Here is a 23,422-nt window from a genome sequence, read left to right on the forward strand (position 1 = left end):
AACGTTAATGCATCATAAATGGTGAGGGATAATGCCATTTATTATGCTTTACTAGCCTTTTTGCATTCAATAGATCCTTCTTGGACTGGGTGTCCAGCTGCACTCCAGAGGTAGGACCTGCAGAAGGGTTTGTTTCTACAAGCCTTTCCAAGTCCTTTGGGGTCAGGGATGCTGAAGGATCTACTTCAGGAGTGGAGATACAAATATTGGGTGTTGCTATATCATCTGTGGAACCTACCAATTCAGATTTTTGGCCATCAGATGTTGCAACCTTTTGAACAATTAGTGTTTGATCACTTGTCATGCTGCTAGTTTGGGGCTGAGATGTTACAACTGGGGCAGCTTGTGACTTCTGAGGCTCTGCCTGCCATGGAAAACTTATCTTTGTCCCAAATAAGGAGGTGACTGGTGGTTCTTGTTTTCCAGCAACTGGCTTTTCCTCTTGAAACAGGCCTCCAGAAAGGGTTTTTAATCCTGAAAATAGACCACTTCCTGCTTCTGTCTGAGGCATGGATGGAGTACCTGATGGCATTGTTGGTGAAAACAGGGATCCAAGAGATTTCCCCGCATCACTCTGTGCTGATATAAACCCAAACAGAGACTTGGCCTGGGGTGGCTCTGCATTATTGGGAGGCTGATTAAGTTGGGGTGCTGTATTTTCTGGCTGGATATGAGGTGGGGCTGATTTGTCATTTTCTTTACTCTCAGCTTCTCCTGTAATGACCATAGGCTTCTCATGAATAACCTCTCCCTCCGGAGTTGACATTCCTTTCCCTGTGTTATCTCCTTCATGAGTCAGGGCAGGTGTAGTGCTTGAGACAGCAGATGTTTCTTGACAAGGTGCTTCAGATGCTGCAACGCCACTTGTTACACTGTCAGATTTTACTTGATCACTAACTGGTAAGGTTGAGTCTGTCACTTTACTTCTATCAGCATCACCCGAAGAAGGAGGCACTTTTGATGACACACTTTCATTCTTAGCCTGTGGTTGTTGAGTAGTGCCAGTTTTTGGCTTGGGTTCAGCTGGAGTTTGCTCTGATGGTTTAGTTTGTTGTCCCACAGCCCCAAATAAAGACCCACCAATGCCGCCAAGAATTGATGCTCCAGTCTGTGATCCTGCGGCCTGAGCAGTGACTCCTCCTCCAAACATTCCTCCAAGTAAAGAACCACCTGCCTGTGCTGTTGTTGCAGATCCTCCAAACATCCCACCAAGTAATGATCCTCCTGCCTGGGGGCCTGCTGATTTGGCAGTGGATCCTCCTCCAAACATCCCACCTAATATTGACCCTCCTGTGTTGGGAGCAGTGGGTTGAGGACCTGATTGAGGGGTAGGCCCTTTGAATAAACCTCCTAGTAGTGATCCACCTGTCTGAGGAGCTGCTGTCTGGGTGTTGGACCCTCCAAAAATGCCTCCTAATAGTGATGCTCCGGTCTGACCAGGAGAAGCTGTTCCTCCCAGTCCAAAAAGTGAATTCTTCTGCTGTTGCTGAGGCCCTTCAGTGGAAGTCATTGTTGGTTTGAAAAGGGAGGACACAAAACCTGTAACTGCATCTGCTGGTGATTCACCAACTGGTTTATCTAGTTCTGGAGGCTTCTGTTGTCCCTGGACAACAGAATTCGCTGACTGAGTTGCTGGTGTTTCCTCTTCTACTTTAGGTGGAATTTTATCTTGACTTGACTGACCCTTAACAAGTTCTGGTTTAGCAGGTTGTTGTGTTGGTGTACAGACTGCAGATTCTGGAAGTTGAGTATCTTTAGCTAAAGCAATTGGCTTGTCAGGATCTTGGCATTTACCTTCTTCAGAAACACTACCATCCGTTTGATTCAAGCTTACCTCAAGACTCTGGGCTTTATTATCAGGTTGCTGTAGTGCTTCCTCCTGCTCTCTGCTTTTGATAACAGTTTCCGCATCCGCTGGAGCAGTTTTATTATCATCAGACGATTTTGGCAGAACCGTCTCATCTGAAGTAGTGTCAGTGAGAGTTTTAATTTTCTGATCTTCATTAGATGTTGTCTGTGCAGCTTGAGAAGATGCACCCCCCAAAATACCTCCCAATATAGAACTACTATTTTGGGGTGTTGAAGTTTGGGTGGCAGCCCCACCAAAGATTCCACTTAAGGCCCCAGCAGCCTGAGATGCTGTAGATGAAGCTGCTGATCCTCCAAAAATCCCACCTAAAATAGATCCTCCAGTTTGAGGTCCAACAGACTGTGGAGCAGATCCACCAAATAAGCCTCCAAGTAAGGATGCCCCTGCCTGAGGGCCTCCAGTCTGAGGAGCAGAGCCTCCAGTCTTAGGGGGGCCAACTTGTGGAGCAGTCTGAGGTGAAGATCCTCCGAACAAACCACCGAGTAAAGATCCTCCTGTTTGAGAAGCTGGGGTTTGAGGTGAGGAACCTCCAAACATTGCCCCCAGTAAAGAACCTCCAGATTGTGCAGAGGGCTGGGGAGCAGAACCTCCAAAGACTGAGAACAAACCTTTGGTTGGTGGATCCTTGGGGCCTGCTGGTCCTGGTGCAGTATGTGGACTGCCAGTCTGACTAGCACTAGGCTCACTGCTGGGCCCAGAAAACAATGAAAGTAAACCCTTTCCTGGACCATCTGAAAGGAATCCAGTTTGTGTGGAGGGAGTCTGTGAGCCAGACCCACTTATCATCGACAACAGACCAGAACCTGGTAGTTCGTTGGGGGGGGCTGGATCCTTGATTGCACTGTCTGTGCTTGTTTCCTTTTGCGCAGTAACACCATCAGAACCTGGTTGCCCCGATGCAATATCAGTCTCCTTAGTTGTAGTATCCACTTCATTAGATTTAGTGGTATCTATAGTAATGTCTGCAGGTGGACTAGCATGTACTTCACTGGAGTTAGGACTAGCACTGCTCCTTGTGAGTTCACTTGATACTTGACTAACAGTTGCCGACACTGGTACACTGCTACTTGAAACAGATGGAATTTTGGAGGAAATTTGTTGCAAATTAAGAGTTGATGGCTCTTTAGTACCAGTATTAATAGTAGATGATGACGCAGGAGTTTGTTGTGGGGCACTTCCGGTAGTCCCAGGTGTTTGAGGAGTACTGGGGCTGCCAAACATGGACAATAAACCTTTTCTTGGACTTTCAGTAGAGGTTGATAAGCCACCCAATATCCCTCCTAGAACAGAGGTTGCCGACATCCCTTCTGCCTGAGGTTGAGTTTGTGGTTTAGATTGTGTCTGAGGTTCACCTTGCTGAGTTTGTGATTGAGGTACTCTTTGTTGAGAGGTCTTTGTTGGTGGCTGAGGTTGTGGAGGACTGGGTTCACTAAATATTGAAAACAGTCCCTTCATTGGGCTTTCAGTTGTACTTGATGACCCTGGCAGGATGCCCCCTAGAATATTTCCTGTTTGGCCTTGAGTCTGTTGGGTGCTAGGACCACCAAACATGGAAAAGAATCCTGTAGATGGAGGGTCTTTTGGAGGAACAGTTCCCTGCTGAGGAGTCTCAGCTGTTGGTTTGGTTTGAGGAGGAGGCTGTGGAGGAGGCTGTGGTGGACCTGATCCTCCAAACATTGTTAATAAACTTTTACCAAGTGATTCCTGTTGGGGAGGTTGTGGAGTTGCACTTGGAGGATGTTGTTGAAGCCCAGTTTTAGGTGCAGCCTGTGGAGGACTTGGTCCACTAAATATAGATAGTATACTTTTACCAAGAGATTCCTCTTGTGGAGCTGTGGCTGATGCAGGTTTTTCAGTTGGAGGTCCAGGTTGGGCACCTGCTGTTGCTCCTGACAGCATTTCCCCAATAGAAAATCCAAAGAGTCCACCAGATGGTTTAACTCCTGTGTCATGTTTTGTCTCCCCTGTAGGAGGCATAGTTTCTGATCGACTTGCTGAAGGGGCTACAGAAGAATTGGGAGGAAGTACTTGGGATATACTTTTGTTTGGGGGCTGAATCTGTGGCCGAGAGGTACCACTTTGGTCCATTGTTTGCTGTCTCGGTATACCCTTAGGTTTAGATCCTGATGTCAGTGAACCCTCTGTAACACTAGGTTTCATTTGTTGTTTCTGTGGTGGAGAGGGCTCAGTGCTAAACAGGCTCCCAATTGATCCAAATATATTTGACACACTTGTAGTCTCTTTACTTGTGGCAGCACTGTCTGGTAAGGATGTAGTGCTGCCAGTTTTGCTCTGCTGACTAGGGATAGTCTGAGAAGATGTCTGAGAATCTGGCTTGACTTCGTCTATACCAACTGCAGATTTCAAAAAGTTCATGAAGCCTGCCTGTGGTTGCTCTGATGGTTTCTCCACTGGAATGCCCACTGGTTTATCAGTTGCAAGCTGTCCAGGTGGTGCAGACTTAATAACAGATTCTTTTGTTTCTAAAGGCACTGTGGCATTGGGCTGCATTGGTGGGGCTGCTTGTTGTACCATAGTAGACTGACGTGAAAGTCTAGGTTTCTGTGATGCTGCATTTGATTGTACTGACGGCTGAGTCACTTGTGTAGTTGTTGGAATTGTGGGCAAAATTCTTCCCCGTGTCATAGCTGGCTTCTCTGTTTGTTGTTTAATACTCTCTGGCTGAGTCACTATAGCAGCAGATTCTTCTTTGATGATCTTTGACTTCAGACTTTGGAAACCTGATGAAATGAGGTTCTTAGAATGTTTGTCAGGAGCTTGATCACCGGAGGATTTGCTAGTTTTGTCCACTTCCACTTGTGGTGTTTTGCCCACAAAAGAGGATATGAGGGAAGTAATCTTTCTGGGTTGACGATTAGGCTGTTCTTCTCCTGGGGACACTCTCTTTCTCCATTCTTCCTCCGATACATCATCTGCATGCTTCACTGAAACCCCAGTGGATGAGCGACGTCGCTGGCTAGGTTGGTAACAGTTGTAAATTAGCTGTTGATTGGAATTTACATTAGGAGTAGAATTCAGGGAAACAGCAACCTTTTGAGCAAGAAATGTTTTCATTTCTTGGTTGTTCCAGTGAGGGCCAATATGGCCTCTGTTATGGCAAGAAAGGTCAATGACACCTTGGTCTTGATAGATATTACTGGGCTGTCTTGGATCTATCCTGACTTTGTTTAGTATATAAGATGTTAAGTCTAGTCCTCGTTGCCCTTGTGAAATAAATGAATTTTCAAACATCTGAGAAAACTGCTCAAGATTTAGATTCATGATTTGATTTCCTTTTCTGTATGCAGCAGACAAATCAAGGGGGGCATTAAGAAGTTGAGAATCACTTTGATCTTGACCAGGTAGCCAAAGAAGTTCATCCTCATTGTACAGTGGAATCTTAAAGCCACAGACTAAAACCATTTCATTGCGTAGCCAAGCACTGGGAAGACTATCTAGTTTTTGTGCATTTCCCAAAGACTCACCTTCAGGAGCACATGCATACACATATTCACCTGCTGCATCCGTAAGCAAGGCATAAATATACTCATGATCTGTGTAAACAAAGTAGCCACAATCACCATCATCTGCTGGCCACCACATTCCTTGCTCCAAAAGTGCAAGCCATTGTTGATACCATTCAGTGTCTTCAAGGTAAAGGGGATCTTCTGTCTCATTACTGGCATTTTGAGGACAGTTTGAATCTATGGGTTGATTCATATTTAACTGACTCCCATGGATCATGCCATTGGTATGACAATTTTGTTGGATTTCATTATCCATCCTGTGTTGCCAGTTAGCTGAATAAGACAAACTTGGGGCAGTCTCCTCATAATAGCCTTCATGATATGAAACTCCATTCAGGCTGTAAGTGCTACCATCACTGAATGAATGGAATTTCCCAAACTTTGCAGTGCTCTGTTTAGTAGTTAAGTTCAATGCGCCATCCTGATTAGGTGAATAGTCTGCATTTCCCAAGTCTTCATAACTGTTCCATAATCTCTTGGGATATGGATCACGATTCCTTTGTCCGTCAAACTCGTATGGTCCAATTTGCCCTTCATTATTAACAAAACCTTGCCATGTTGTAGGAGAATTAAATGGTTGATTGATATTTGAAGAGCTGCTGTGAAGAGCGGGTGCCTGTAATGATGCACCTTCACAGGTCTGGCTATACCCTTGATCTTCTCCCTGAAACTGATAATTCAGTGACTCATTCTGAAACTGTTGCCATAGACTACTTTCACGGATCCACTGGTTTTCATCATAGGAGGGACTTATTCCATAAGGGGACAACTGCTCTTGGTAGGGGCTTTGCCTTGAAGCTTCAAACAATGATGGAGTGCTTCCGCTGATATATGGTGACATGTTCATGACTGAAGATGTATGGCTTCGCAAAAGGGCGTGCATATTTCCTGTGCTGTAAGCCATTGGATGCACTAACTGATGTGAGTCAGTAAAATATAACTGGGATAAATTACCTGTACTAATTGAGGAGTATGTTGCCCGATTCTGAAGAGATCTCGCAAACGTAGCCGATGTTCTCAAGTCTAAACTCTCAGCATCAATTGATACAGGTGCACTCATGACTGCATGTCTGCTCTGTTCTGGATTGAGAGAGTCAGAACCAACTCTTTGACAGTTGTTCATTCCAAAGTCTGAGGGAGTACTTTTTAATGTGCTGTAATGTTGCTCTGTGAGCTTAGTTGATGATGATGTCTGTTGCTGTATAATCTGGCCTGTTTTAACTTGTTTATGAGGGTCCTCAGTTACATGTTTGCTGAATAGCCCAGATAAAAAGCCTTGCTGGGCTGTTTGTGGATTCCTCTTATCTTTCTCAGTCTGTTCTTGGGGATTGTTGGATTGTTGTGTTACTTTGGTGGTTGACTGTGTTTGCAATGGGACTTTCATTGTAGAATCATTCATTTTCTGATGCAGTAATTGTGCAGTAGATGTTGGGCAGGTTGTGTCAGTAATTTCAGATGATTTTGTTAACTTGTTGAATAACCCTGAGAGCACTCCTGATTGACTTGTTGTCTCCTGCTGAGTCTGTGCAGACTGGCTGCATGGCACCTTATTTAGTTGTTCTGTCTCATGGATGATTTCAGGCTGAGGTTGCTGAGCCATATTTTCTGAGGATTTAAAAAATCCAGAAAGTATACTGGTTGTTTGAGTTATTTGTTGCGTTGAGCTATTTTGCGATTGATTTCTGTTAGAAACCGGGATATTCCTTGCATTTGTTTGCCCGTGGCTTGATTTACTTTGGGTAATTCCATGCAACTGAGCTGACGGTTGCTCTTGTGTGTTTATGTTGTCTGCTGAAGCAAATTTAAAGAGACCAGATAGAAGACCACCTTGTTGGGATTGAGGCTTCTGGGGTGGAACTGTTTGTTGTCGAGTAACGACTGGTTTACTAGTGTCCTTTTGGACAACTCCCTGACTCTGTGTTCTACTCCCAAGATGAGGTACTTGGTTTGAGCCTTGAGTATTCTGTTGGTTGAAACCCTGTTGACCATGTTTGACACTGCTTTGTTGGTGCTGAACAGCTTGACTGCTTGAGATATTCTCAGAGGATGTAAATTTAAGCAAGCCAGAAAACAGACCCTGTTGTTGAGGTTGTTCTTGTCGAGTTGCAGTCTGCTGCTGACTGCAAGATATATTTCTCTGTCTTTCAGCTTCAGATAGCTGCACATCCTGTGCTATATTTTCTGTTGATGAAAACTTCAATAGCCCTGAGAGAAGGCCCCCCTTTGTGGTAGCTGAAGAAGTTTGTTGTGGGGGAGGGTGATGAGGAATCTGTGGGGGATTACTGCTCCTATGTGGTTGATTGTTATGGGCTGCCTGCTGGGAGGAACTGTCAGACAGGTCACTTGTAGAGCCAAATTTAAGAAGCCCAGATAGCAATCCTCCTTGTTTTGGTTGATTTGAGTCCATATGAGAAATGTCCTCTGTTGAGCTCCCTTTAAGAAGACCTGTCAAAAAACTTTGTGATTGAGGCTGATTTGGAGCTTGGTGATGTGCTCCATGAGTAGATGCTGTTGGGTTTTGATTTGACATATGTTGTGTATGTAAACTAGATGGCACTTTGCTGCTCTGTGATTGTGGGGTACTGGTAATATTTTGGCTTGAACCAGAGGGAGCAGAGATAGGGTTAAATATGCTGGAAAACCATCCTTTCTCAGTGTTTTCAAGGGGCGCAGTCGACTTCTCTCTAGAGGTAGAGGAAGTTGTTGAAGTTGAATCATGATATGATTGGACTGGATTTGGTGTGGTGGAGGCACTAACATCCTCACTGGATGCAAACTTTAAAAAACCAGAGAGAATGCCTCCCTCTGCTTTGGGATGTTGCTGAGTAGAGACATTTTCAGAGGAGGGGAATGATTGTTTAGGCTTACTGCCTAATGATGGGTCTTCCACTGGTTTCTCCAGTCGGGGATCATCTGTGGTTCTAAACACTGGGTAAACTGCCACAGGTGGAACTCCCTGAGGTGGAATGGGGACAATAGGTGAGATCAGTGAACTTAATGATTTCTTAAAGGGGCTAAAGAATCCAGTGTTTCCTGATGGTGTTTGGCTTGCGCACCTTGCTGGCCCTGGAACAGGCACATTTTCTTGTTTGAAAATCATTGGATTTTTCCTTCCATATGTATTTTCAACTCGATTTTGTCCCACGTCTTTCTCTAGTGATGAACTTAATTTTCCAAATTTTCCACCTCCTTCTGCTGTGATTGACTGTTTAACTTGATGAAAACATTTCTCATCCCTTAGTACATAGCCTTGGGAATATGTGTTTTCTGGTTCCGGTTTGCATTCAGCAGAGTTCCCATTTACTTCTGCTGAAAAAAGCTTTAAAGGGTTCAATTTCCCTAAGACTGGGTTTCCTTGAGCACTTTGAGGTTTGGTTACAAACTCAGGTACATGTTCTTTTACACTTGTTTGAGTCTGACTAAACATGGGACCTTTTGTGTCTTTATGATGACCTTGTGTCTTGGCATTGTGTGGTACCTGAGGAGGCAAAGAACTGAATGGTGTTTCAGGAGAAGCTTCTACAGGAGATACAACAGCTACTGGAGCTGTGTTATTTGATTTAGGAATGAAGGACAAGAGTTTTGTTAGTCCAGACTGTGAGGATTGTGCTGGTGGAGCTTGTGGAGAGGGGGCAGGTTGTTTGGGTCCTCCTCCCACCCTGTCAGAGAGAGAACTAAATAAAGAGGTCATGGCATTTTTTACCCCCGAGACGGATGGGTCAGAAGAAGTCTGTGATTGGGTTTCTACTTTTGGATCCTTTGTTGGGGTATTTTGGTCCTCTCCGAAAGAATCAGTTCTGTTGCTACCCAGAGATGAAAGCCTAGATTTATTTGACTTGGGAAGGGAACCATACTTGCTAATTTCCTCCTCTTTTTCAGCAAGGTATTCAGAGACTGTTTCAACCAGACACTGGAGCTCATCCATTGGGTCGACATATTCATCACTTGGTTCCTCTACAGGAGATAGCATTGCCTCTGGAGTCCACCCCCCAATTTTACCTTTTCCACACTTTTTCTCTCGCTGACTTTGAGAATTGTCCGTATGTCCCTCATAGGAAAAAGAATAACTGTCTTTGTAATGTCTTGCATTGTCTGGGTGAAAGTCTTCTGCTACAAAGTCATCGATATCTTCCTCTCCTCCTCTGGAGAAGTGTAGATCATCAGCACCGTCTATGTCAAAATCAAACCGTCCCCTCATTCTAGCATCTTGTTCTTTCTTGTATGCCACATAATTCTCTAAAGTGTGGTCCAGCTCAGTTTTAGCCCACATCCTTGTCTTGTAGAGAAGCCCATTCTTGTATGGCCTAAGGCATGATGTCATACGCTCCTCCTCTTCCTGCATCTCCGCTACCTGCCGCATAAACAGCTCGCCCCTCTTCTCACGGAGAAGTGCAAGGTCAGAGGGAAAAGCCTCTTCTCTCATTTCGTCTGCCTTTGCACAAAGCAACCCTCCTGGGTTCCTTATCGTTTTCTTTCGCCGTCGATCAATAGTGTCATAGCCCTCAGGGTAGGTGGCAGGCAGAAAACCACTACGTTGAGAATGTTGACGGATAGAAGTGTGTGATGGCTCAGGGTAGGGTCTTCCCATTCGAAGGATAACGTTGTCTTCTTCATCATCTAAGAAGTCACTCAACTGAGGCTTGCCCTGGCCTTTGTATTTATTTTCCCAATCTTCCACTCCCATGCCAGAATCTACAGGTATAATTCGAACCCTTCCTTTCTGGTTTAAGGATCTTATTTAGGTTAAATAATTAAAGATTTAACAGGGTGGGAAAGGATACAAGGAAAGAAAAGAAAAAACAAACAAGAAGAATGCAAACAGAAACACAAGTTAAGCAGTATGAAAAATAAAGAAATTAAGACAAGAACAATTTCATGCAAATGCAAAGACAATAATGCTCATCAGCTGAGTAATTACTTTTGTAACCGTATTGAAGGCATATTCTTAACACAGATAATGGGATATGTTATATGGGTAATAAAATTTCATGTGTGTGCAAGTCTGAGAGTGTGTGTGCCTTTATGTTTGCGCGTGCCTCTCTAAATTTAAACCTTTGTAAATCCTCACAGTAAGTTACACAGTCATGCTTATCAGCAGTTCAACAGTCAGCCTGCAACAGCATTCATGTAATGCATGCTAACTCGCCACCATATGGCACACACTGAACAAGTTTTAATCACCAAATAAATGCGACTCCATGTCACTAGCCGACTCCCTCCGTGTGTGACAGAGGGATTTCCTCTGTGATATGGTTAAACCAAGTTCAGAGCCTTTGAAACTACCAGGATCTTTAACCAACACAACAGACCCTCAAGACAAAAAGAAACAAGAACAATGAGCTTTTTCCTGGCTGTGATCCATGTAATTTTTTTCTGATCTAGAATTATCCGGATCAACTCCCTATCAGTCCACACAGGCAGATTTGCAGAAGTCTCACTGGTACACATGCATTTCATGGCAATCCATGAGTGCACAAAAGTAGATTCTGCGCACCAAGACCATTTGTCTTATGGACGAAGTCTGCCCTAAAAACAACTATGTGATAATAATAATAGTAATTATTATTATTATTATTATTATTATTATTATTACCATATCAAAACAATATCTTTGTTAAATTAGCATAATGGATAACATACTATTAAGAGTAAAATATTGTTAATTTATTATAAATATAAAATTATAAATGACAATCACCACACACTTTTGTTCATCTTAAAAAAAATAGTGTGTGGTGATGACTCAGTGGTCAACCACAATAATACAGTATGAACTAAAAAGTTTGCAAGAGTTGAATAAACTTAGGCTGAGGATACAGGGTCTGATCCATCCTCACTCTGGAGTACAGATCCCTCTCGGTCTATTTGAATAGGCCATTAACTATGGCAAAAAAGCCAGCACACAGAGCAATAAAAGAAAAAGAAAAAACAACAACACAAAGTTCCAGCCATATTGGATTCTTGGTCTGGCAAAGCATTAATTTTCATGAAGAGCCAAATTAAAAGTCAGTATCAGTAAGGAAATGTTTAAGAAATAGGTACTTCCTTTAATCTAGAAAGAGGAATAGTAAAATGGTATACACTGAAGTACCATGCTATTATTGTCCTTATAATACAATATAAATGACATGGGCAAAACATGGCTACCAAAAACATGCATGACACGAGCTCAGCAGTGACTGAGTGAGTGGAGGTGTGTGTGTGTGTTTTATGGTTGTGTGTTTTCTGTGTCTACCTGTTTGCTCTCTGGTCTCTGTAGTCCAGGTCAAAACTATGGACAGAGTCCGTGCAGGAGTCTGGGTGGTGCTGTAGCCGAGGCCCCATGGGGTACTGGTGCATGGAGGAGTTGGGCTGAGCTGTCGTATGGTAACGTGGAGGCAGGCTGTTACTCGTCTCACTGCGGTAGTCACTGTCCCGGTCATCCACAGCACTGTCTTGGTCATCTAGGGCTGCAACAGATTAAGCTGAGTGAATTAAGCTTGCCTGAAACAGCAGTAATCGTGTTTCATATGGCAGGCAAGCATTTAAAACCCTTGCTTATCATCTAACCCATTTTAAAGTGGATGTCGCATCCTAGTTACAATTTTTCCTACATGGAAAAGAAAAACTGTTAAGAGCTGAAAAAAGAGAAATAAAAAAATATGGACAGTAGATGCCAGGCTAATAAGGAGGTCATGCACTTTTAAAAGACTATTGTCTTTTTGCATGCAAGCTCTTCAGCTTAATGGGGAATACCATAGTGTCTTTGTCTGTGTTGTCTTTTAGATTAATCTGCAGTTGTGTTCAACTGTGCACTTTGTTTTCTCAATACAGATTGGGACAAAAATGTTGCCACTTGGTACATTTACATGCCGGTGCACATACATTACAGAATTTTCAAAAAAAAAAAAAAAAAACTGTAGAAGAAGGAGGAGGACGAGACAGAAAAGAAGAAGAAGAATAAGTGTACCCAAATTAACAACTCTTTGGAAAGTGACCCTGCCAACCCCAAGAGTGACATTTGAAAACTTTGTTGAAGAGGTTGGCACCTGCTGGAGGGAACAGCTGAGATGCAGTTTTATCTTTTCAGAGCGATAAAGTGAGAGGGGGGAGGATAAACTGATTCTGTTGATATCTCTAGAGCAGACTGGGAGGACAATACAATGTCAAGGTGATATATAAATATTGCTGATCAAATGCTGCCACCTTTCAGTATATTGATGCAACTGCAATTTGCATTCCTTCTAGAGAGGTCTTTTCTATTGGCATTACTATATTCATTATATTTCTTAAAAAAAGAGTGTAGAAATTGAAACAGATTGAAAAAACAAACAAAAACATATGACTGGTTTTGATTAAATTTCTTGACTGTTTGCTAATATGCATCTCATTATAAGTATACAGAGGTTATCAAAATCATGACAGCAGCACAGAGAATAGATAAGAGGAAAAAAAGGAGAAAAACGACACTGAGTAAAGAAAGGACAAACAAGGGTCAAGGAAAACAGTGAAGGAAAGCAAGTGTTAGAGTGACATAATGAGTATAAATGCATTGAAACCTTATATTTTACATGTTACTGGGGGATACGGGGCAGTAGGACATGCAGAGGGCACTGAGGTTTGTCCAGGGGGGGAATTACATCAAAGTGTTTTTTACATACTCAGTGGCTCAGCCCATCCGAAATAGTTGCCTGGTGAAAGTGCAGATGTTACAAGTGAGAGGTACAGTCAGAGGATGTGAAGGGTGTGAGAACAAAAAGTGTCCCGTTGTTGTATATATATATGTGGAGGACAGAAAAGATTTAACATGCATAACATAGGCTCTTAGAATTAATCTGAAGTGTGAGGTCTTTGTTTTTCAACTCTGACTCAACTCTTACTAGATCAGGCGCAACAGGGTTACGGGAGAGGAGGGAAATAATATCAAAGCCTGAGAGCTACAAGTGTGAGTACGTGGCCCCATCTAGTGGCTGAGAGCAGTGTGGGTGGGCACACTCACAGCACTGGGAGGTCGCAAACGGCAGCGGGCGATTCTGAACGTCATCCTGAAGAGGGTACTACAGAGAGAAAATAGCAAATCAAATATGTTTTCCATGTCCTTATATTGTTGTCACCACAGTAATTTAATAGCATCACTCTCTCAGCTTTAACAACAAAATACAGTAGTATCTTACAATAACAGTACTGCTAAGAAGTAGCAAAAAGGGGGGAAAAAAACGAGAAATATCTTATTGATTTGATTAAAAAACACTCAATCCTGCAGGACATAGTGTGTTTATCATTATAATACACAGATGCATTTTGCACTTTACCTCATCATGGATTCTCATGGTATTGATGCGTTCCAGCTTGCCTGTCCAGTACTGTGCTTCATCATCTGGGATGTCTAGTACCAAAATATGCATAAAACATAATCATGAACTGTGTTTCACTTTTACATCCTGCTGCTTCGGATTCAAAGCATTATATTCCAGGACGTCGTCATCATAATACATTTATGCCCGTTTAATTTCTCATGAGCCTCTTAGGAGTGAGGAAATAAAAATAGTTAAGTTAGCAACGGCCACCAACTGTTAAGGGAGGAGGATCACAAATGTTTATATTCCAGGGGCAAGAATCCAAGAGTCCAAAGACGTCACAGATGAGTCTTGACGGTAACATAGCGAACACATTTTAAATTACTGTAGCTTTTAAAGTATAATAACATAATAATTACACTACCTCCTGCAAAAAACTAAAATTATAGCCTCACTATATTACCAGCAGTGATGATAAAAGGTCAAGTGAACATACGGTACAACAAGTGCTATTGTACATTCATATCAATGTAAATGTCGTGTGTATATAGGCGACAGCTGATATGGAATAAAGTCAAACACAAGTGTTTTGTCCTCATCTCTTTCCCCACTAACCATATGTATTACTTGAGAATAGATTACTGTTCGGTCTCAAATCAGGTGCTCTCACCCATCCCAGTTTTCAGGGGGATTTACGCCACACTGCAGATGCACATTAAAGGACACACACACACAAAGGCCATGGACTTCAAAGACACACCGGCCCACAGCTTTAATGAATGGCCGTGGTGGCACAGAGAGTCATGATGGCCTCCTGCAACCTTGAAAGGTCTCCTCTGAAAACACAGAAACAGGCCGTCTCCCACTCAGCGGACAGACACCCAGCTTTAACTTTGATGCCTTTTGATCATAAGGTTTGAACCGTTACATGCAGCAGCAGCAATGAGATTACTGTGGTCAAGGACTGTGGGAGTGGGAGGACCAGAGAGGAAAATGTTACCCTACAATCTTGAATAGCATTGAATTAAATAAGAACCACTGCATGAATTAACTCTGTTAATTATCAGGGGGACTTTGCTCTCTAGCTTTTTAATTAATTAAATCAGGCAAGTAATGTTTGAGGTCTCTATTATAAGGTCTAACACATCAGCTGATCAATAACGTTGAACAAGGTGTGTTGAGAAGGTTGTCAAGAGACCACCATGGAAAACACTGAAAATGCTACTTGGTGTGTCAATGGGTGAAGGCTTGCTAAAGATCTCTAATTTGTAAAACAAGGATCAGTAAAATAAAAAATTAATAAATAAATAAATAAATAAATAAATAGAAATACAGCTTTAAATAAATATATATGTAAATTTTGCTTTGGAAAAATCCTGAAAAAAAAGGCAGTTTTCACTCATGGGCCTAAACTGTAGCAAAAAGCATTCCTAATGGTTCCCTAATCCTATTGGCCACGATGGAACAACCTGGAAAGGCAAAATTATATTTACTGAACTTAAGTTAATAAAGGAAGGTCTGTCATTGATGAGTCAGCAACCCCCCAATTTATGCAGGGACAGAAGCAGGCACCTCATCCCATCTGCAACCAGATAGACGACATTAGATTCTAAGATTAATGTCTATGACGGATATCTAAGAGTTTCAGTTTCAGTGAGATAATGATATGGATGTTATGGCTTGGCTTGATTCAGGAAAAAAGTAAAAAGGCATCCTCATTCATGAGTAGACTAAGTTCTTCGGTCCTGATATTTTCTATTCAAGAGGAATCAGTGTTTACATAAAGCAACAGAACACCAGGTTACACTACGTCATCACTTTGTTACTCAGTGCCTCAGGCTGGATAGTTTTTTCCTGTGTAGCTCAGAAACCGACTGCTGACATTTTAGCAGGAAGCGTTTGTGGACCTTTGTGTAACTCGACGGATCAAGGTTTGATTTGCCCTTAGGTAACCTAAAATCACTGATGTACAATCTATATCACCCGCTGTAGTCAGAGCAGGTACTTGAGATCACAGTGTTGCAAAATGACTTACATAAGTACCTTCGAGTCTGGAAATCTTAACATGAAGCAAGAAAAAAGGGATTCAAAACTCTCACCAAAAGGCAGCTCGAAGCGAGTGTCCAGCAGGACTCGATGAGGTGTTGGGGTTGCCTTCATTAAAACCTCGGCATCCAGGAAAAGCCATTCTCCTGAGCCCTCCTGAAATTTAATTCATTCAATTAATTAATAAAATCAGATATGTTCATAATATTTATCTTGGTAGACTACTGAATAGTTTTGTGTCTATTTTTCAGTTTTCATGTGCCACTATCATTATATTCACAGTAATACATTTCTGGTACTTTCATAGGTGCAACTGCAAAACCTTTTGTTGCGTGTATTTGTAATAAGATAATAATCAATGAAACTGCACTGTAAGTGAAAGGATGGAAATGAAAATGAATTATTTCAATCTCAGTTATGTCAGTAGTAGGGACATTTGATCAGGAATTGAATCCTCCCCTGTATCTTTCATCTGTGTTATGTAATCTGCAGGTGGGTGCATAGTCCCACCTCCTCTGATTGTCGGACACTCTTTAAAGGAATCCAGGCGGTCCCCACTATGGTGTCCCAGATGAGGCCTTTGTTCCATAACTCCACAACGAGACTGAGGTCCAGCCGGTTGATCTCACTGAGGAAGGAAGGCAAATCAAAAAGCACGTCAGATATCGCGCTTTAATTATCAAAGGTTCTTCCAGATAAAGAGCACAGAGAGTGTCAGCAGATAAAAAAAAAGGGTGACACAATTACTACATAATTTGAAGCTTTGTTATTAGAATGAAAAACTTTCCAATGTTATTCAATTCCAATTCACATTCAATGAAGCAGAAATTTCTACATAATTACTGCCAGGCCCTACCACTGGCTGATAACAAAGGCTACTTCCTCTTTTTGTTGTGTATTAGCTATCATAATCCATTCCAGCCTTGTTTTGTTATTCAGCATGTTTACAAAGGGCTCAAAAACAGCTTGATGACAGCAATAAAATGGCACATGAATTTTTGAAAGGAGCCGTGTGACACGGGCATTTGCATATCTCGTCTGTTGCAGTTTGCAACTATCGACAGGCCAGACAAAAGGAAGATGAGAGAAAAGATAATCAAAGAGGACAGCTAATTGAGAGAAGTGCAGGGGAGGGTGCAGTGTCCAGGTGCAGAGATAAAAGATTTCTACAACATCTGCTCAGGCAAAATGACACAGAATAAATGAATCTAGCGAGGTATTGAAAGCAAACTGTTGCTAATTTTACCTAAGGGACTTGTTTAGGATGCCATTTAGAGTCTATTTTGCGATTTTGTAGATTGCCTTTTTAATTAAACACAAGGTCATTGAATCCACTCGACCTGACTGGAACAAACATGTAAACGTCGAGCAGAAAGTAAGCACTGTGAAGATGCTGGACAAGATGCGGGAAGTGTCTCCCTCATCACTTTTCATTTTGACATAATCTTTAAACCACTTAACACAGATCAAATTGAAGTGAAACTACTCAGATCCTGCACTAAAAGCCTTTCATTGCAGTGGTGGTTTAGCCCATTACAAACAATACATTGTTGTTATTGGTGAACAACTACAAAGCAGATCAAAAGAATAATACTGTGTGTTTTCCGATCTCATTAGAGTTCCTGGCACAAATTGAAGCACAACATTGTTGTTTAATATGCTTTTGGTCCAAGCTAGGTTAAAATAAAAAGAGTATCATTTTCTAATTTTAGTTAATACATGTTTTCACTTTCTTTACTGTGACTGGAGAAGCAACCAATTAGCTCAGCTCAGTATGAAGACGTCCGTAGAAGTACAGGGAGACAGCAAGCCCTTGTGCTAAGCTATGCTAACTAACTGATGGTGTTGACTGTCTGTATGGTGTTTTCTATAAAGACATAAGAGTTGTCTCAATGGACTCATCTAACCTTTGGTAATATAGCTAATGGTGTTTCCCAATTTTTGTTTAACAATATATAGAATTGCCTTCCCTTGTTTATACATTAGCTAAATATATAACAGCTTTAAGGCACACAAATTAGTTTTAAAATTCCATTGGAAAATTCTGAATTGTCATTTTTGGATTTGACTTGAGCAGAGTCATCATCTCCTGGTGTTTCATTAACACATTTGGTTGTAACAGGTGGTGCTGAGCACTTGCTGGAAACCCTGATGAATGATTACGGTTTACGTTGAATTACACCAAGCTGACACATCATTAATGGACAGTAGAAGGATGAAGGTCTGGAAAAACAAACACCGTTTGCAATGAGGGAGTTTACAAAAGACAAACAATGACACACATGCACCAACGTGCTGTCTCTCCCATCGCCATAGATACCTTTCACAGGGAAAAGCGAAACGAGGAAATTAAACCAATGAATTACAGGGAGGAAATGAACAGTGGCTGCTGTACAAGATGCAATCGTATAGGAGGAGTCGCAGAACCTGAAAAACAGACACCTTTCCAGTAATTCCAAGAATGAGGTGGGAAAATGTCAGTGTGCATACCTGTAACAGATAGATGCATCATGTGCTGCCTCTCATACATGTAGATTAATATCTTTTAAGATAAACTGCCAAGATAGTTGTTCTGGATGAATGGATCATGAAGTAAAATTTCACTAAAGCATAAACTGTGTTGTCATAAACATCCTGGCAGTCTTGTATCAACTGTTCTTTTGTGTACTGTACCATGGACTTTTATTTATGATAGTTGGGAATGGAATTATGATTAAAATTTGATTTGTACAATAATTCTTGCAATCAAGTCTGACCCTGTATGTCTGTGTTTTATAACTTACAACATGAAATCCTGCTCCCAGCAAGGCTGGTCCCCCCGCACTGTGATGGTTGTACTTTTGACATTCTGCACCTTCAGCGTTACGTAGGTGTTGAATTTGTCTGAAACAAAGGAAAGAAAGATTGTAGTGTAAATTATAGTTGGATGATAGCAATGCACTGGGAACATAGAGGGGTTATGTTAGGGAGAGCAGTATGTATCACTGTCACTATCACTCAGGAGTAAATGAGCAGAAAATATTTAATTTATCCAGTGTTTTAACATGTACAGCAGTCTGCAGGTTCACAGGCACCCATACACACATTTTTTCATGGGTGTTACATATTAAAATAGGTGACAAAAAAAATGAAAAAAAGAGGCAGACAGCAGATCTGGTGTTTAAACAGGTAACACTGACCAGACCTGGTTCTACTTTGGCTTTGTGTGGGAGAAAAATACATCAGGAGCTCAAGTGAGAGTGAAAGCAGATAAACCCCTCCTCCCCTGTTGAGCCAAGCCAAACCAAGCCAGGCCAGGCCAGGCCAGGCCGGGGCAGCAAACTGACCCCGTTAATCTCCAATGAGCGCCAACCTCACACAGTAGATACAACTAAAGGATTCCACATGCCTGGTATGTCTTTCCTGCAATGTAAATACAGTTTCTCATGATTCCACTCTTTATAATTTGTTTTAAAGGTATTGCATTTACAGAAGAAGCAGGCCTGCTGATGATGTAATGAAGTGGAGGTCTCTCCTGACCTGCTACTACTGCAGAAAAGGTCTCTGTCAACCCTGATACCATCAGGAATTTCAAAAGGGTCAAAGATGATGTGTGGTGATTTCCATGCTGAAACCGTGGGATCCATAAAATGAGACCAAATGTGACAGCTGATCATTTTTGTGGAAAAAAAAAGATGCCTTTCTTGTGACATGGATTCCGATGCCTATCTGTCTGTCCCCGTAGACAACTTTCACACCCAGCGATCTCCATCAGACCCCTCTCAGCCAGTCGTACCGCACGACAGAGTCACAACAACCATCTGCACCAGCTGTCAACGCCTGTAGGGGTGAGCGGGGGGTTTGGAAGGGGATTAGACAGCCCGTAACACAACCAGCACTTTTCATTTCCTGCGGTCGGCTGAAGAAGTGCCAAACTCGTGCCTGCTCATGTGCTCAGTTTTGCCATGGTAGTTACCAGCCCCAACACTGCCCCTTCTAGCCGCACAAATCTGACCTTTACCTGAGCACAAGAGCAGCTATAAGAGGCTTGGATTGAATTGAGTGGAAAATCTTGAGGAGAGGCTCTCTGAACGACAATAAGCAGGCAATATGTAAAATTTGTGGATGTAAGAAAACATATCTTAAAAGAATAGTTCAACATTTTGGCAAGTTCGCTATTGCCATAATCCCTAGGTGTAGGTTCAATTATCGGTGCATGTTTTTTTTTTTTTTTTTTTTAATTATTTTTTAATAAACCACAATTATTAACAAACAAACATACAGATAAACAGACAAGCAAACAAAACAAACAAATAAACAAACGAAAAGAAGGAGAAACAACCACATCATTCTGAAACTTGATCACCCCTACCTCACCCACCCCCCACCCCCCCAAGAAAAAAAAACAAAAAAAACAAAGACACAAAATATAATATAGACAACCCACCCCCACCCAAAACCCCTACCCAGAATATAATAGAAAGAAGAAGAGAGAGAAATAGAAAGTAAAAATAAAGCCCTCCAACCCTTCCCCTTCCCCTCAATTCCTTCCCACCTCCATGTGACCCTCCTTTGTTGCAAGAGAAAAAAAAAAGAAAAAAAAAAGAAAAAGGGAAAGACATATGCATCTACAATATGGTCTTAACTAATTGTAGAGCATCTTTCCTGATTTGAATGGCCTTTCCACTAGACTTACTTACTCTGGCCACTGACAGCTCCATAGCCAGTATTTCCACCAGCGACTGGATCCACTGTGGTATAGATCGACTATGTGGTGGCTTCCATCTAACTGCCACCATCCTTTTTGCCACAGTGGATGCTGACAGCCAAACTTGCCTCTGTGCTGGACTCAGTTGTAGATCTGAGTCGTCCCCCAGAAGCATACTTTGTGGTCTACAGTTCATTTCTAGCTGGAAGAGTTCAGAGAGAGACCCTGTTACTTCTCTCCAGAAGGCATAGACAGCTGGACATTCCCACATGACATGTAGGAATGTCCCTGTTTGGTTTAGATTACATAAAGTACAATTAGGAGTTGTAACTATTTTCATCTTATAGTGCCTCTTAGGTGTTAAGTATGTTCTAAAAATAATATTTATGTTTACTAATTTATTATTTAAATTTTTGGAGGTTTGTCTCGTATTCCTCCATACATTGGCCCAATTTATTGGTGGTTCTGAACAGTCAATATTCCATACTGTTGTTACTGTTAGCGATGGTTGAGTTTGCTCTATAATTGAACTGTACATAGCAGATATACGTCCCTTATCGGTGCATGTTGTTCAGAGATGCGAGCTGCTCAGAGAACACAATGGAGGTAAATGGAGGTGTGTTCGCTGAGCAGCTTGCGTCTCTGCCCCACAGATCTCAGCACAACATGCACAGATAATTAAAGGTAATGATGAACCTACCCCTATGACTATAGGGAATATGGCAATAGGCAAATTTGCCAAAATGTAGAACTATCCCTTTAAAGGAGATATTTGTAGGCCTATGTTTGTCTATTGCTACATAGCTTCTGCTTGTTGTATTGATAAAACAAGAGGTTATAATACATCCTCTGAGTGAGTGGTGCTAACTTCTTTAGGGCAGAGTGAAGACTACATAGACTCAGTATGAGAAAATGACAACACAAATTGACCAGACCAGAGCTATAGCTAATTAGCTAAATAGCTAAGCATGTTAACCTCAGTACAACAGAAGAAGTGACAGCAATAAACATAAAAACAGGAGGCTTGCTTTCCACTGCTGGAGACAGCCTGTTGAGACTAAAGGCACGATTGTTGCTTCTAGGCTGCGGTAAACTAAAAAAAATGTACAACCTCCATTAGGAGAGAAAAAAAACATCTAACATCTAAAAAGTGAATGTGTTATGTGGCCCACAATAGGCCTGGCCTATGTGTTTTGGGAAAAGGAGACCCATCCTACAATATCTGGGGCTAATCCTGAGTGTTGACCCCCATGCACTTACACACAGTAGAGCCCCCCCACCCCCCCACCCACCCACCCACACAGTCCCTTTTGGTCTCTGGGAAATAAAAGCAGAACATCAGCTGCTCTTTTGTAGACTGATCACCTGACCACGCTAAACAAAGATTTTCATGGTTACCGCAGCAACATATTGAAACATTTACTCTGGGCATAGCCTTTAACACAGCAGCCAGATAAGTAAAAGCTACTCTTGACACAATGCGACAGTAAACAGTTGACACAGCTGGATTCTTACAACATTCCAGTGGCACGCAACGTAAATAAAACATTAAGAATTTAATTAGGGCCGCAAAACAAAATACACCCCAGCGATCTGAAAGCATCGTCTAACCTACGAGCACCAGGAGTGACAAGAAGACACAGGCCTAATTAGTGTCTCTGGAGAACAGTAGCAACAAAACACAGGTATTGTTATAAAGGAGCCTGGGGGATGCTCAAGCCTTTCACTAATTAGATAGTCCATGCTTTGTGCCACACTTGGGCCGCCTCCCATGAATAGAAGAGATGAGATAAGGGAAGAGGATGTTGGATTAGATAAGAGCCACTTAGTGGTTGTGGGCCTTTTACAGCGGGCACTGTCTGCTGTGCGGCTGATACAATCTGCACTGTTGAAGAGGAAGCAGCAGCAACAAGCTGGAATAACACAAACTACGTATGTGCGCGCACACTGGCTGTGCGTGCACATTACCGATAATGGATTTATGAGACCAGAGCCGGTATCAGTGTTTGAGAATCATCTGAATATGATGACAAGTTATTGGCAAATATTCCCTTTAAACAAACAAAACAAAATATAGATTGACTGTATACAAAACACAGTATTTGTTATTTGATGGTATAAGGGAAACAGGATTTTTTAATTTTTTTTAATTTTAACTCCTATGTTCTGGCCTAAATCTAAATCGTAATCCAGTATAGTCAATCTTTAACTTAATCATTTTTGTTGAAGATCCCTTAAATGTAGTTTTATAGAGTTGAAGAGACAAATACTGTATGTCTACCTTTTATTAGAAAAAAAGATGAAAACTAGAATTCATTTTGGCAAAAACTGTGAGCTACATAATTTAAACACTATGGGCCCTAGTTTCGTCGACCAGGTGAAGTCTGTGATCAGCGCAGCTTCGCCACGCCAACGGGGTGTGGTCCAGGTCCATTTCGCAAGATTCGTGGGCCGCGCAGTCAGACTTAGACCGGCGTAAACCCTCCCCTCGTCCCTCCCACCGGCGCAAACGGTGAAGAGGGAGGAGAGAGGGCGGAAGGGAGACAGAAGGAGGAGAGAAAGGCGTGGAGTGGGTTTGACACAGCCGAGTCAGATCTTCACCAATCAAATGAGCTCCTCTCCTCACCTTTAACTGCGCGGCGGGTGATGCGCGCTGCAAGTTTGTCATTTTATACTTGGACTGGACGGAGGAGACAGCGACGCCAGAGGCCGAACCTCTCCCCGGAGGAAACAGCTGTTTCCCCGGAGGTCCGAGCTCAGAGTGACCAATAATGAGTTTACTAATATACTTAACCAGGATTGATCTGATACACTGAGAACCCCTACGCAATCTAAGAAACAACAACTAATAAACTAATAAAGAAACTCACATTTATTCAAACCCTGTGTATAAGATCAGAGGTGTAGGCTACACTAATCACAACATAAACACACACCATGTGGATGAAATCAGCAAGGACGCGCTCTCTCTCTCTCTCCCTCTCTCTCTCTCTCTCTCTCTCTCTCTCTCTCTCTC

General features: G+C 42.1%; 1 protein-coding gene across 2 annotated transcripts in view; it reads right to left on the minus strand.

Annotated features, from left to right (window-relative positions):
• LOC310994712 (protein unc-13 homolog B-like) overlaps positions 1 to 23,422 on the minus strand; it is a 65,537-nt gene that overhangs the window by 30,438 nt on the left and 11,677 nt on the right. For both annotated transcript variants that reach the window (XM_083983499.1, XM_083983498.1), the window contains exons 3-8: positions 18,503 to 18,602; positions 16,230 to 16,347; positions 15,773 to 15,875; positions 13,689 to 13,762; positions 13,376 to 13,433; positions 11,633 to 11,846 (exon numbers count right to left, since the gene is read on the minus strand). In XM_083983499.1, the coding sequence (XP_083839625.1) occupies positions 11,633 to 11,846; positions 13,376 to 13,433; positions 13,689 to 13,762; positions 15,773 to 15,875; positions 16,230 to 16,347; positions 18,503 to 18,602 (667 nt within the window). The remainder of the gene's footprint in view (positions 1 to 11,632; positions 11,847 to 13,375; positions 13,434 to 13,688; positions 13,763 to 15,772; positions 15,876 to 16,229; positions 16,348 to 18,502; positions 18,603 to 23,422) is intronic.

The sequence above is a fragment of the Trachurus trachurus genome, assembly GCF_905171665.1.
Source record: "Trachurus trachurus genome assembly, chromosome: 12".
Classification (NCBI taxonomy): Eukaryota; Metazoa; Chordata; class Actinopteri; order Carangiformes; family Carangidae; genus Trachurus; species Trachurus trachurus.